General features: G+C 42.5%; 1 protein-coding gene across 2 annotated transcripts in view; it reads left to right on the plus strand.

Annotated features, from left to right (window-relative positions):
• The window catches only part of SPPL2A (signal peptide peptidase like 2A), an 84695-nt gene that overhangs the window by 23240 nt on the left and 47018 nt on the right, over positions 1-14437 (plus strand). For both annotated transcript variants that reach the window (XM_040342593.1, XM_040342594.1), the window contains exons 3-6: positions 4768-4950; positions 5770-5853; positions 7538-7671; positions 10067-10218. In XM_040342593.1, the coding sequence (XP_040198527.1) occupies positions 4768-4950; positions 5770-5853; positions 7538-7671; positions 10067-10218 (553 nt within the window). The remainder of the gene's footprint in view (positions 1-4767; positions 4951-5769; positions 5854-7537; positions 7672-10066; positions 10219-14437) is intronic.

The following is a 14437-nucleotide window of genomic DNA, read 5'->3' on the forward strand; positions in this document are numbered from 1 at the left end:
TACTTTTTGCTATAATAAATATTTCCCAAAAACATATATAATTTTTTTTTTCCCCTCAGTTTAGGCCGATACGTATTCTTCTACCTATTTTTGGTAAAAAAATATCGATTGGTTTGTGCAAAATTTATAGCGTTTACAAAATAGGGGATAGTTTTATTGCATTTTTATAAAAAAAAAAATTTTTACTACTATTGGCGGCGATCAGCGATTTTTTTTTTTTTTTTTTTCGTGACTGCGACATTATGGCAGACACTTCGGACAATTTTGACACATTTTTGGGACCATTGTCATTTTCACAGCAAAAAATGCATTTAAATTGCATTGTTTATTGTGAAAATGACAGTTGCAGTTTGGGAGTTAACCACAGGGGGCGCTGTAGGAGTTAGGGTTCACCTAGTGTGTGTTTACAACTGTAGGGGGGTGTGGCTGTAGGACTGACGTCATCGATCGAGTCTCCCTATAAAAGGGATCACTCGATCGATGCAGCCGCCACAGTGAAGCATGGGGAAGCCGTGTTTACATACGGCTCTCCCCGTTCTTCAGCTCCGGGGAGCGATCGCGACGGAGCGGCTATAAACGAATAGCCGCGCCGTCGTTCCGGATCGCTCCCCGAGGTAAGCCGCCTGCCGCACGCAGCGGAGGGGGTCCCGATCGGACCCGCTAGAAGGCAGGGACGTATATATACGCCCATCTGCCTGTACGTGCCATTCTGTGGACGTAAATAGGCGTGCGGCGGGCGTTAAGTGGTTAAAGGGTCACTAAAGGATTTTTTTTTTTTTTTTTTGCTGAAATTACTGTTTACAGGGTATAGAGACATAAAAGTTAAATGATTCCTTTTAAAAATGATTACAAATAGATAAAAATCAATCATATAATGTGCCTGCAGGTTAGTTTCACTTTTTTAAACTGGTTTCATGTTCCTGTGAACTAGAGAGACACACAGAACAAAAACAAACAAATCCAGGACAGTGTTTTGTTTTTAAAATGAATCTGATTGATTCTGTTAAGTTTTAGACACACAGTAATGACAGCTTAGACCACCGTGAAAAGCTCCCAGTACTGTGGTTATAAGGAAACAGACAACCAGGAAGTGTGGAGATCAGAGCAGAATTACAGCAACTTCAAAGCAAAAACGAACAATGAGGACATGAAACCAGTACTGTCAGTAAGGTAAAGGAAGCTATTTAGCTAAAAAAAATTCCTTTAGTGATCCTTTAAACCTCATTTGCAATGTAGTTGCCCACCCCATTAATTTACTTTCAAGGTTTCCACTTCCTGCGGAGAAGTTATTGCCCTGCTTGGCTTAGTATTGTCCGCAAATGCATAGATTGAGCTGTTCACCCCATTCTCCAGGTCGTTTATGAATAAATTAAATCGGATTGGTCCCAGCACAGAACCCTGGGGGACCCCACTTTCTACCCCTGACCATTCTGAGTACTCCCCATTTATCACTACCTTCTGAACTCGCCCCTTGTAGCCAGTTTTCAATACATATACTCGCCCTATGGTCCATGCCAATGGAGATTACTTTGTACAGTAAACTTTTTTGGGAACTGTGTCAAATGCTTTTTGCAAAATCCAGATACACCACGTCTATGGGCCTTCCTTTATCTAGATGGCAACTCACCTCCTCATAGAAGGTTAATAGATTGGTTTGGCAAGAATGATTCTTCATGAATCCATGCTGATTACTGCTGATGATACTTTCTTATTACTAAAATCTTGTATATAGTCCCTTTATCCCCCTCCAAGAGCTTGCATACTATTGATGTTAGGCTAACTGGTCTGTAATTCCCAGGGATGTATTTCGGACCTTTTTTAAATATTAGTGCTACATTGGCTTTTCGCCAATCAGCTGGTGCCATTCCAGTCAGTAGACTGTCAGTAAAAATTAGAAACAATGGTCTGGCAGTTACTTGCCAGAGTTCCCCAAGGACCCTCGGGTGCAAACCATCTGGTCCCGGTCACTTATTAATGTTAAGTTTTTCAAGTCTATTTATAATTCTGTCCTCTATTAGCCATGAGGGTTGTTCCTGTGAGGTTTCATGAGGATAAACACTGCAGTTTTGGTTAATGAAGCCCCCCGATTCCTTCGTGAAGACTGAGGAGAAGAAGAAATTCGATACCTTCGCCATCTCTCCATTCTTTGTAACCAGATGACCGTCCTCATTCTTTATGGGGTCAATATGGTCTGTCTTACCTCTTTTACTGTTTATATACTTAAAGAATTTTTATTTTTACTCTCCTCCGCTATGTGTCTTTTGTGTTCTATCTTAGCCGCTCTAATTGCACCTTTACATTTCTTGTTGCTTTCTTTGTAAAGTCTGAATGCTGATGATCCCTCAGCCTTGTATTTTTTGAAGGACTTCTCCTTTGCTTTTATATGCATTCTTACATTGAATGTAAGCCATCCAGGACTTCTGTTCTTCTCTTTTAAATGTATTTCCCAATGGGATGTACTGGCTAATTCCCTTATTTAATATGCTTTTTAAAGCAACCCCATCTCTCCTCTGTGTTCTGTCTTCCTAAGATTTTATATCTTCTAGCAAGATTCGTAGTTTAGGGAAGTTGGCTCTTTTTGAAATTCAGTGTCTTTGTATTCCCCTTGTTTCCTATTTGTATGATTTATACTGAAGCTAATTGACCTGTGATCGCTGTTTCCTAAATTCCCCATTATTTTTACATCTGTGATCAGGTCTGTATTGTTGGTAATCAGTAGGTCTAGTAATGCTTTGTTTCTAGTTGGTGCGTCTACAATCTGACCCATGAAATTGTTCTGCAAGACATTTAGGAACTGGCTAACCTTAGACAAATGCGCGGTTCCTACCACCCAGTCTATGTCTGGATAATTAAAATCCCCCATTATAATGACACCTCCCATCCTTGCCGCTAATGCAATTTGTGATAGGAGGTTTGTCTCCCCTTCCTCAGTATTACTTTCCCCTTAGTTTTATCGCTTAGTAATGTCCTCTCTCGCAATTATTTGTACACTTATTCTTGATATACAGGCATACCCCTCCCCCTTTTTTACCCTCCCTATCCCTGCGATAAAGGGAATACCCTTGAATGGTTGCCAGCCAATCATGTGAGCTGTTGAACAAAGTCTCTGAAATTCCCACATAAACACTAAATTCTCCTCGTACAACAGTATCTCTAGTTCTCCCATCTCATCTTGTCCGTCAGGCTCCTGGCATTGGTGAACATGCCACGTAGTTTAGACCAGTCACATACTGTCTTCTTATTGGGTGGTCCGAGGTTGCAAATAGGCTTTGTTACTATACCTTCTTTGGGTTTATGTGCTTTAGCCAACCTACCTCCCTAACTTTTCGGCCATCTTCACTCCCAGCAGATCTGCACCCTCCTCATTTAGGTGCAGTCCATAACTTCTATAAAACTGGTGACCGACTAAGAAGTCGGCCCAGTTCTCCAGGAGCCCAAACCTCTCCTTGATACACCAGCTACTCAGCCACTTGTTTACTTCCCTAATCTATCTCTGCCTTCCTGCAGTGTTGTCTTGTGCTTGGATGTGATCAGTGCTAATAATGATCTTGTATCATTTTCACTCAGAAAAATGTCCTGCCAATGTCCTTCTGATTTTATTGTAACATGTATGGCCAGCATAAAATTGCTTATCTTTTTAACACATAACTAAAAGATATGACTTTCAATGTTGGGTAAAGAGAACTTGTCACATTTGAATTTATGAAGCTGAATATTTAGTCAAAGTAGTAAACCTTGCACTTTTTTTTTTTTCTATGCATGTTAAGCAGTGTAGGAAACACTACATAATATGCATGGTATGTGGCACAAACACTTGCCATAGTCCCTTTCCACCTCTGCGGGCTCTAGGTCCCTCAGTGCAGCTTTCCCAAACTTGTTTTTGGAGGTGAGCACAGACTACCAAGTCACAGCGACACAGAAGAAGCACCAATCGGCTTGGAAGAGGGGAGAGCAAGGGAGTGACTTGTAAGGGTTGTGTGTTTTTGTATGTGTGCACATTTATTCACCACTAGTCCCAGGCCTATAGTGTGCATGCAAGGGTGGCTCTATAGAACCCTTCTGGAGAAATGAGTTGCCCTGAAACCAGGAAGTGGCACAGGCGCCAAAGGGGTCCAGCTGGAGCAGAAGGAAAGAAAAACTTTGAATAAGAGGTAGCATGTAAAGTAACTCTTCACATTAGTATATGAAAAGCATTAAAAAGTAAGGCTTTAATATTACTTTAAATTATAATTAATAGACAGGCTTACTTATAAAAGGTTCATATTTTCTCCTCTTACTTAATTAAAGCCAATCTGACCTGTCGTAAAAAGTTTCTAAGATCAGAGATACCTGTAACTGTGATATCCTTAGACCCTAGGTCTAGGCAGTGTATGAGACTAGAAACTATTCACAGCATTAAAACCTACCGCTTTCCATTGAAGTACTAAATGCCAAAGCTTTTTTTATTGCCCTCTGAACGTCTGGAATATTGCAATTAAATGACAGGTTGGGGTGGTAGAGTACTGTGACTATCAAATGTTTTCAGGAAGAGTTGATGCCCGCAGCCTGGGCTTTAGTCCTTAGGGGATTCTGAGTTGCACTGAAATCAATCAATCCTAAAGCCAAACTCCATCGTACACCCAGAAATGTGCACTGTGGTAAGTTACATCACTGCTTGGCCCAGAACACAGCTGGTTTCCTATGTCTTTGCAGTCTGGCTCTTGTCAGAACATCGTCATTCCATTTTGGTTATTGGTTCACTTTTGTATTTTCTTTTCTTTTTTTCAGACCCTTTACAGGTTGTTGGACTTAAGCTCAGTTTGGCTGTGCAGCCCTTCAGACGTTCCCAGTGCAGGATTTCGGGACATGGCAGTCATTGTGATGGATGGAAACTGCTCCATGATGGATAAAGCTCTTTTAGCTCAGAAATACAATGCTAAAATGCTGCTTCTTGCCACTAGAGACGGTCTGGTAAGTGTTTGGGATTATAGACATGCCTCGTTGATTTTTGAAAATGTCCCTTTTTAATCTTGACATTTCGGTTAAGCCAGCCATAGATGGATCAAATCTCAGCCGGTTCAGCAGGGACCAGCCGACATTCCATCAACCTTTTGGGCAGGCTCATTGTACTGAAGTAGATTCCTCGATCGCCTTCAGTTGAACTAGCTTGTCGTATTTTTTTTTTGCATGTGACCACTGTCGCCAACAGTGATCACTGTGATTTGCTGGCCGGGAAGTCTCCTAGCCTGCAGAAAACCATAGCACTGCGGGAGGGATTTCCTCATTGACACTAAGGCTCCATTCAGACATGATTTCCAAATAACTACAAAACGCGGGACTCGTTTGCAATGCCATTACTTCTAATGACGCCCCAATTGCGCAACAAATCGCAAAAACAAACTTGCAGGACGTAAGCAACACGTCTGACACCCCCCCCCCCCCCATTTTGCCATGCGGCAAAATTGTGGCACGATTTGGTTGCCATTAGAAGTAATGGCATTGCGAACATGTCCCGTGTTTTGCAGCCATTTGGAATCGTGGTAATACCGCCTGCGTGTGCATGTGTGAATGGAGCGTAACTCTACTGATGGGTATAAACGCACAGGCTGATTTTAGCATTGTGAGTTTTTTATATGTAGCAAAACACAAAATACATTTTACATTTGAGGAATAAATATAAGATATATAATGTAAGTACCTTACGACAACATGAACATTGACTTTTTGTTTTTTTCTTTAACTGTGTTCTGTTCACTTGATGTTCTAACAACTCTGCATTCTCCGTTGCAGCCTGCTCCCCAAGACAGCAAAAGCAACCTCTTGACAATACCGATTGCATATATAAAATATGGAGATGTCATAAACATGGCACAGGTATATAATTTGTGTGTGTGTGTTTTTGCTGCATTTAGACTTTGTTAACCTTGTCCTTTGTAAGCACATATCTTATGATTGTAAGCATAGTTATAGCTTTGATATATTGCTGCAATGTTCTTACAGAGTGCGTAAAACCACAGCAATCCCCGCTGCATACAAATTTTCAATTTTCCTTTCATAATCAATCTACCTCACACAAACATACTTGGATTATTTTTTTATTTTATTTTTTATCTTTTTATTGGTTTTCAGAAAAAACAAACATACATTTATGCCTTTTTTTCTAATGGTAAAATGGAAAGGGTTTTTTGTAATATTTACCAAACTTCCTTTTGATAGGATGGCAAAATTAGGAAATTGCTTAGCAGTCTTGGAAGCCTGAAAACCCCCTATGTAATAAAGTGTGTGTGTGTGTGGGGGGGTTTCATGAAAATGTTTATTTTCTACAATACCAGCTAAAACGTTATATCAATTTCACATGATGGTATTGAAATGTGGGAGAAAGGGGAGAATGTCAAAATATGCCAATTAAAATACTGACATTACCTTGTTTTGTGCACTGAAAGTCTGTCGGCATGGGCGTCCGCTCCATAGGGCAAGGGGGGGGCAATTGACCCCCCCCCCCCTGGAAAATCGAGAAGGTGTTGAAGAGTTTTGCGACCACGGGCTGTCTAAACGGTCCCGGGTTGGATGTCACACAGGCACAGAGAGCAGAGTGAAGCTGCCTCCCCTCCAGTGTTTATGTGTACACAGGGGGAGGGAACCTGCTGTGCCTGTGCTGATCTGAGGTACTGAATGGGATGGGGAGGGGGATTTGTGCTGAATGGGGGGGTCTGTACTAAAGGAGGTATGTGCTGAAGGGGGGTCTGTGCTTAAAGGGGCTCCATCTGTGCTGAAGGGGGGTTTGTGCTGAATGGAGGGGTCTGTGTGTAATGGGGGGGTCTGTGCTGAAGGGGGGGTCCATTTGTGCTGAAGGGGGTTCTGTACATTCTCTAGGCTATATTTATATGGGCATGGAGTGAAGCTGAATTATCTCAAGAGCTATTTCACACTGCCAGCTGGCCGCGTTATCGGTAAAGTGGCGCTTTACCATATTTTTAGCTGCACTATTCGGCCGCTAGTGGGGCGCTTTTAACCCCCGCTAGCGTTTGAAGAAAGGGTTAAATGCGACTTGGTATCGCCGCTGCTGAAGCGCCCCTCCCTGAAAAAAATTCAGCGGACGCCCATGTCTGTCGGGTAGGTATCTACGCTGCATGGTGTGGTATGTCTACTTTCGATTATCATAGGAAAATAATTGTAGGCTTAAAACAGTGTTTCTCAACTCCAGTCCTCAAGGCGCCCCAACAGGTCATGTTTTCAGGATTTCCCTCATAGGAAACGGCTGTGGTAATTACTAAGGCAGTGAAACTGATCAAGGCACCTGTACAAAACGATGGAAAGCCTGAAAACATAACCTGTTGGGGTGCCTTGAGGACAGGATTTGAGAAACACTGGCTTAGAAGATTGAGTTTCCGCTGTGAATACAGCAGTCTCCTTTTATAGATGTCAATGCCAAATCAAATGACTGGCTACACAAGGTAGAAAAACATACGGTTGACTAAGTGACTATTTAGCTGGTTGGAAATTTGACTGACCGAGTAATGTCTGTTTTTTTATTTTTTTTTATTTTTTTTACCCCTAGGTGCTTGGAAAGGATATTGCTGTGTCTTTGTACTCCCCTCCGCTCACACTGTTTGATTTCAGCCTGCTGGTTATTTTCCTTATTTCTGTGTTCACTGTGGCATTGGGTGGTTACTGGAGCGGACTGTCTGAGATGTAAGTATAAATAAAAATATTTACCTCCCACTGATGCTTTTGTAAATCCTTGCACACTTACCCCTGCCTAATGCAATATCCTCCTAATTCGAAATTAAATAAATGTTTAAGATACTTTTATTGTCTTATTTTCTAGTGTATAATATGGCATTCATCAAAACCTACTTTGGTGTTTGTATTGCTCAGCTTAAAGTGGTTGTTAACCACTTAAGACCCGGACCTATAGGCAGGTAAAGGACCTGGCCAGTTTTTGCGATTCGGCACTGCGTCGCTTTAACTGACAATTGCGCGGTCGTGCGACGTGGCTCCCAAACAAAATTGGCGTCCTTTTTTCCCCCACAAATAGAACTTTCTTTTGGTGGTATTTGATCACCTCTGCGTTTTTTTTTATTTTTTGCGCTATAAACAAAAATAGAGCGACAATTTTGAAAAAAAATCAATCGTTTTTTACTTTTTGCTATAATAAATAAATAATGGCGGCGATCAGCGATTTTTTTTTTTTTTTTTTTTTTTTTTTTTTTCCGTGACTGCGACATTATGGCGGACACTTCAGACAATTTTGACACATTTTTGGGACCATTGTCATTTTCACAGCAAAAAATGCATTAAAAATGCATTGTTTACTGTGAAAATGACAATTGCAGTTTGGGAGTTAACCACAAGGGGGGCGCTGAAGGGGTTAAGTGTGACCTCATCTGTGTTTCTAACTGTAGGGGGTGTGGCAGTAGGTGTGACGTCATTGATTGTGGTTCCCTATATTAGGGAACACACGATCGATGACGGCGCCACAGTGAAGATCGGGGAAGCTGTGTTTACACACAGCTCTCCCCGTTCTTCAGCCCTGGGGATCGCGGGACTCCAGCGGTGATCGGGTCCCGCGCCCACGGAGCTTCGGACCGGGTCGCAAGTGCGCACCCACGGCTGGGCAATTAGAGAGGACATACCTGTATGTGCTTGTGCCCAGCCGTGCCATTCTGCCGACGTATATGTGCAGGAGGCAGTCCTTAAGTGGTTAAAGGAGAAGTGAATCACAGGAGTGCAGTTTGTTTTGCACTCCTGTGATGCGTTTTCAGCAGGCTAAAGCCCCCTGTCGGCTGATGTCACAGAGCTGGTACAGGGAAGGATCGCCACCATATGGTCAGGATATGCCCACATGCCTAGAGCGGCACCCAGCTCAGCCTCTCGGTGAGCCGCTGAGAGCCTAGGCTGGCCTCTCCCTCCCCCCTCCACATCCCAGCGCTCCAGCAAGCATGGGGGGCAGAGCAGAGAGCTGCTGACAGTCATACCAGCTCTCTAATCGGGGAACTCTGAGACCCGAGCGATTGGCCATGTTGGATCGCTCAGTTCTCAGTGTTGGAGACATCGGGGGACAGATGTAGCATCAGACCGAGGCTGCATCCACCTAGGTATATATGATTCTGAAATGACAAGAAAACCCATACTTCTCTTTTAAATATGAACAAAGCATATACCTCTATAGTGTGTACTTATCTAAATTGAGAGCACTTCGGCTGGATTCACACCTATGCATTTGTTGTGCATTTTTGCACTACAGAACATGTTCCATAGGAAACAATGTTAAATGGAGTGTAGTGCCAATCTGCAAAATGCACAACAAATGCATAGGTGTGAATCCAGCCGAAGTGAAATTTCTGTCTGCTGCTTCATTCCTCTATCGGCATGACTCGCTTCTGACATCCACTAAGAGAAAAATGGTGACTGGGAGGTATCTCCAGCTGATTGACCACCTCATCTCATTTCCTGTGTGTGTGTGTGTGTACACACGTCCCTTCCCTCCCCTCCAATCCACTTTTAGAGCTCTCCTTACTGAGCTCAGCCGAGTGTAACTTCAGCTCTTTGCCCCCTTTTGTTCTGAACTCTCAGACAAGCTCTAAAATTCAGCACATTGAATGGCTGTATAGAAGAGTGCAGATAAACACGTACAACGTATGTAGGAGGATTTGTTTCATCTCTGTGTATCACCCGAGGCCAGTCACTTTACTGGGTATATGTAAGGGTGTACAACCACTTTTACCCATCTGCTAAATTACTTAAAATGGACCGCAGTTCTATATATAAATGGAAGTCCTGATGGTGGCTGAGGGGACCCTGCTTTTTCTGTAGTAGGGAACCCTCTTGCTGCAAGTAGATCTATTCTTGTCCATTTCCCTGAACCTTTCAGTTATGTTCCAGTGTAACGACAACTTTTTTGTTTTGCCTTTTCTTTCAATACCATCTGGACACCCCCTGCAGACAGACTGATTTGCCCTGTTTGTATTCTTATACTGTATTTTGACAAAAACTTTAAACAAAGAATAAGAAAAAAAAATACCACAGTATTTGTAAATGGTAAAAATCATTATTGTAAGTAAGTTGTACTATGTTTGTAATTCAGGGAAGACTTGAGACCTTCTCCAAGTGAAGATGAATGCGAAGGAAGAAAAAAGAAAGATGAAAATGTGACATTTACACCTCTCACTGTTATCCTGTTTGTTGTCATTTGTTGTGTCATGCTGCTTCTCCTGTACTTCTTCTACAAATGGCTAGGTAATGGGCTTCAATTTCTTGTGAATTTTGTGTACATTTTATTTCTGACTCGCTCAGTAATTAGGAGTTGATTAAAAAAGGGGCCGGAGGCACCATGGGGGTTATTATCTAAAGGCAAATCCACTTTGCACTTGGAAGTAAAGTCTCTGTAGATCTGAGGGGGACATGCAAGGAAAAAAAATGCATTTTAGCTTCCACATGATTGGATGATAAAATCAGCAGAGCTTCCCCTCATTTCAGATCTACCCCTTAGGCCGCGTACACACGACCAGTCCATCCGATGAGAATGGTCCGACGGACCGTTTTCATCGGTTCACCGCTAAAGCTGCCTGATGGTCTGATATGCGTACACACCATCGGTTCAAAAAACGATTGGGTCAGAACGCGGTGACGTAAAACACACGACGTGCTGAAAAAAACGAAGTTCAATGCTTCCAAGCATGCGTCGACTTGATTCTGAGCATGCGCGGGTTTTGAACCGATGCTTTTCTGTACTAACCATCGGTTTGGACCTATCGGTCAGCGGTCCATCGGTTAGATTTTAAAGCAAGTTCTCTAATTTTTGTCCGAAGGACAAAAGACTGATGGGGCGTACACACGGACGGTTTGGACCGATGAAACGGAACTTCGGGGCCGTTTTCATCGGTTTGGACCGATGGTGTGTACGCGGCCTTAGATTTAAGGCGACTGCAATTCCAAGTGCGCTTGTAGTGCAAAGTGGATTTGCCTTTTGTAAATAACCCCCAATGTGTGTTACTACTTCTATTATTAATAATAATCATTTATGTTCTTTAATGTAAGATGGGCACCTATACGTATCCTTTAATAAAAACTAAAAACATAAAAAAAGTGTCTTCCCATTCGGGAGATTCAGCTTTCTAATTTTGTCCTGTTTACCATTCTCATTGAAAGTGGGGAAAAAAAGTCCTATATTTTGGGTTGTCCCGGGAACAGCGATGGTTCTGGTGACATCCAAAGATTTCTTCACTTTGTACGGATTTCCTCTCACTTTATGATGTGGCTAACAGGACAGGAAGTGAAGGGTAATTTCCCCAATGAAATACAGATGGCAAAAAAAAAAAAAATCCTGACTGGTTTTAACCCCCCCTTTTTTTTATACTATTCAAAATTAAGAAAAATGCCTTTTAGTTTTAGGCAGGTGTGAAAAATCCTGTAAATTAGAAATAAAGTGTTTTAATAGTTTATTTTTATCAATGAACAAAATGCGAGTAAATAACAGAAGAGAAATCCATATCAAATGAATATTCAGTGTGGCCACCTTTTCTTTAAAACTGCATCAATTCTGCTAGGTACACTTGTACACACAGTATTTGAAGGAACCCGGCAGGTAGGTAGGTAGGTTGTTCCAAACTAACCACAGATCTTCTGTGGACGTAGGCTGCCACAAATCATTGTCTTGTCATGTAATTCTCAGACAGACTCAATATTGAGATCAAGGCTCTGTGGGGGGCAAACCATCAGGATGTTCTTTACACTGACATTGGCTGCATATTTGGGGCCAATCACATGCCTCCTGTTAGTATGGCATGATGGGATGTGTATCTGGCCAGATTTCTCCAGACAGTAGATGGGTGTCCCTGGGTCCCACTGGTTTCTGCCAGTTCTGTTCTGATGGTACTGCTGGTCCTCTGCCTTGAAATCTTTGCCTGTTAAGACCTTGCTGATGAAGCACAACTACCTTGTGTCTTGTTGTGTGTGTGTACTCAGTAGGGATGAGCTCCGGCGTGTTCGCACAGTCCACGTGCAGAGCCCGCCAGGAATTCCTGCACGGCGCTGCGCTAATCACTGGCAGGGAGACATTGTCCCGATGCTCGGCTGCAGAGATTGGGAAAATACTTCCTGGCGGGCTCTGCGTGTGGACTGTGCGAACACGCCGGAGCTCATCCCTAGTACTCAGTCTTGCCATGGTATATGACCTGTGACATGAAACGGTCTTCTACAATCTCACCTTAGTAGCGAAGAGCGACAATTTTGAATTTGACGAATTTCTTCATAAATTTAGGCCTATTTGTATGCTGCTACATGATAAAAAATCCCAATAAGCATATATTAATTTGTTTGTACAAAAGTTATAGCGTCTACAAACTATGGCATAGATAGAAGGGAGGGTCAAGTGGAACAAAAGGTAATAGCTGTGGGGGATGATCAGATGGAGAAAATGAAATAAATAAATAACACTGGCTGGAATGGGGTTAACATCAGGAGCGATCAAAGGGTTAACTGTATGCCTAGCTAGTGTTTGTGCACTGTGGGGGAGGCCTCCCCTACTGACAGAATGTCGATCTGCGTTGTTTACATAGGCAGATCTCCGTTCTGCCTCTGTGCTAAATGATCAGCAGACATCGAGGCTGCGGTACCCACAGATCAGCTGTATAATCCCAGTGGGAGTGGCCCTCGACTGGCGTGCATACGTGCCCCAGCCCCGAAAGTGCAGGATCACATGCTAGGTACGTGATCCTTCGCAGCAGGATCCGCCGTATATGTAAGTTTATACGGTCAGAAAGTGGTTAATCAAACATCTGACGCTGATCTTAGAAAATCTCTGACTTTGTGCAAGTGTACGAATTGGTGCTGGTTTGAAGCCAAAGAGTAGTCGCACCAAATATTGATTAGATTTCGATTTTTCGTCTGTTTGCTGGTTTTGTATTTTGTATTATTAAAAATAAACAATTTAAAATGTAAAGTTTTTTGAAAGTATTCTTTACAGCATTTCTTCACACCTGCCTAAAGCTATTGCACAGCAGTGGCTGTCCATACGGGGCTCATGGGCGCCGCCTTCCTAATCCATGCAGTAAAGAAGAAATGGCTGTACATCTATGAAAGTCCAATTCCCGTTTGGTGTCTTTTGATGTCATCTCAGTGGTTAATAAACAGAAATTGGACTTTCATCGATGTACAGACATTTCTTCTTTACTTCATATACTAGCAGAGCAGGGGCAGGGGCTAGCACTTGATTGAAGTTCATTCACCTGCAGCGCCGACTTCTTTATTTCCCCTAATCCAGGGATCTTCAAACTACGGCCCTCCAGCTGTGGTGGAACTAAACTTCCCATGAGGCATTGTACAAATCTGACATTCACAGACATGACTAGGCATGATGGGAGTTGTAGTTCCTGAACAACTGGAGGGCCATAGTTTGAGGAAACCCTTCCCTAATCCATGTGCACGGTCCCTAATCTACATGCAGGGCGCCGAACGCATGGATTTCAGTGTTTTTTTTTTTTTTTTTATCCCCTGCTGATTTTGTACATTTTGCCCACTGACAAAAAAATGATCAGTTTATAACTGTATTTTAACAGTGAGAGACAGAGAAACAAAAATATCCAGAAAAACACATTTCAAAAAAGTTTTTTCTTGAACAGGGGGACCTTGCTCGAGCTTCAGGATTTCAGTCCTTCACGGTGTAGTGTGTTACCAATTGTTTTCTTGGTGACTATGGTCCCAGCTGCCTTGAGATCGTTGACAACATTCTCCTGTGTAGTTCTGGGCTGATTCCTCACTATTCTCATGATCATTGAAGCTCCACGAGGTGATATTTTGCATGGAGCCCCAGACTGAGGGAGATTGACAGTTATTTTGTGTTTCTTCCATTTGCAAATAATCGCACCAACTGTTGTCACCCTCTCACTGAGCTCTTTGGCGATGGTCTTGTAGCCCATTCCAGCCTTGTGTAGGTCTACAACATGGGTCTTCAAACTACGGCCCTCCAGTTGTTCAGAAACTACAATTCCCATCATGCTTAGTCATGTCTGTGAATGTCAGTGTGTTACAATGCCTCATGGGATGTGTAGTTCTACAACAGCTGGAGGGCCGTAGTTTGAGGATCCCTGGTCTACAATCTTGTCCCTGACATCCTTGGGCAGCTCTTTTGTCTTGGCCATGGTAGAGAGATTGGAATCTCGTTGATTGCTTCTGTGTACAGGTGTCTTATATAGGTAACAAGTTGATATTAGGAGCACTCCCTTTAAAGGGAGTGCTCCTAATCTCAACCTGTTACCTGTATAGAAGACACATGGGAGCCAGAACTCTTGCTAAATTGATAGGGCAAACAGTACTTATTTAACTTATTAAAATGCAAATCAATTTATAACTGTTTTGAAATGCGTTTTTCTGGATTTTTTTTTCTTCTGTCTCACTGTTAAAAACCAAAATCTACCATTTTTAAAATTTATAGACTGGTAATTTCTTTGACATTGGA

The sequence above is a fragment of the Rana temporaria genome, chromosome 3, assembly GCF_905171775.1.
Source record: "Rana temporaria chromosome 3, aRanTem1.1, whole genome shotgun sequence".
NCBI classification, from domain to species: Eukaryota; Metazoa; Chordata; class Amphibia; order Anura; family Ranidae; genus Rana; species Rana temporaria.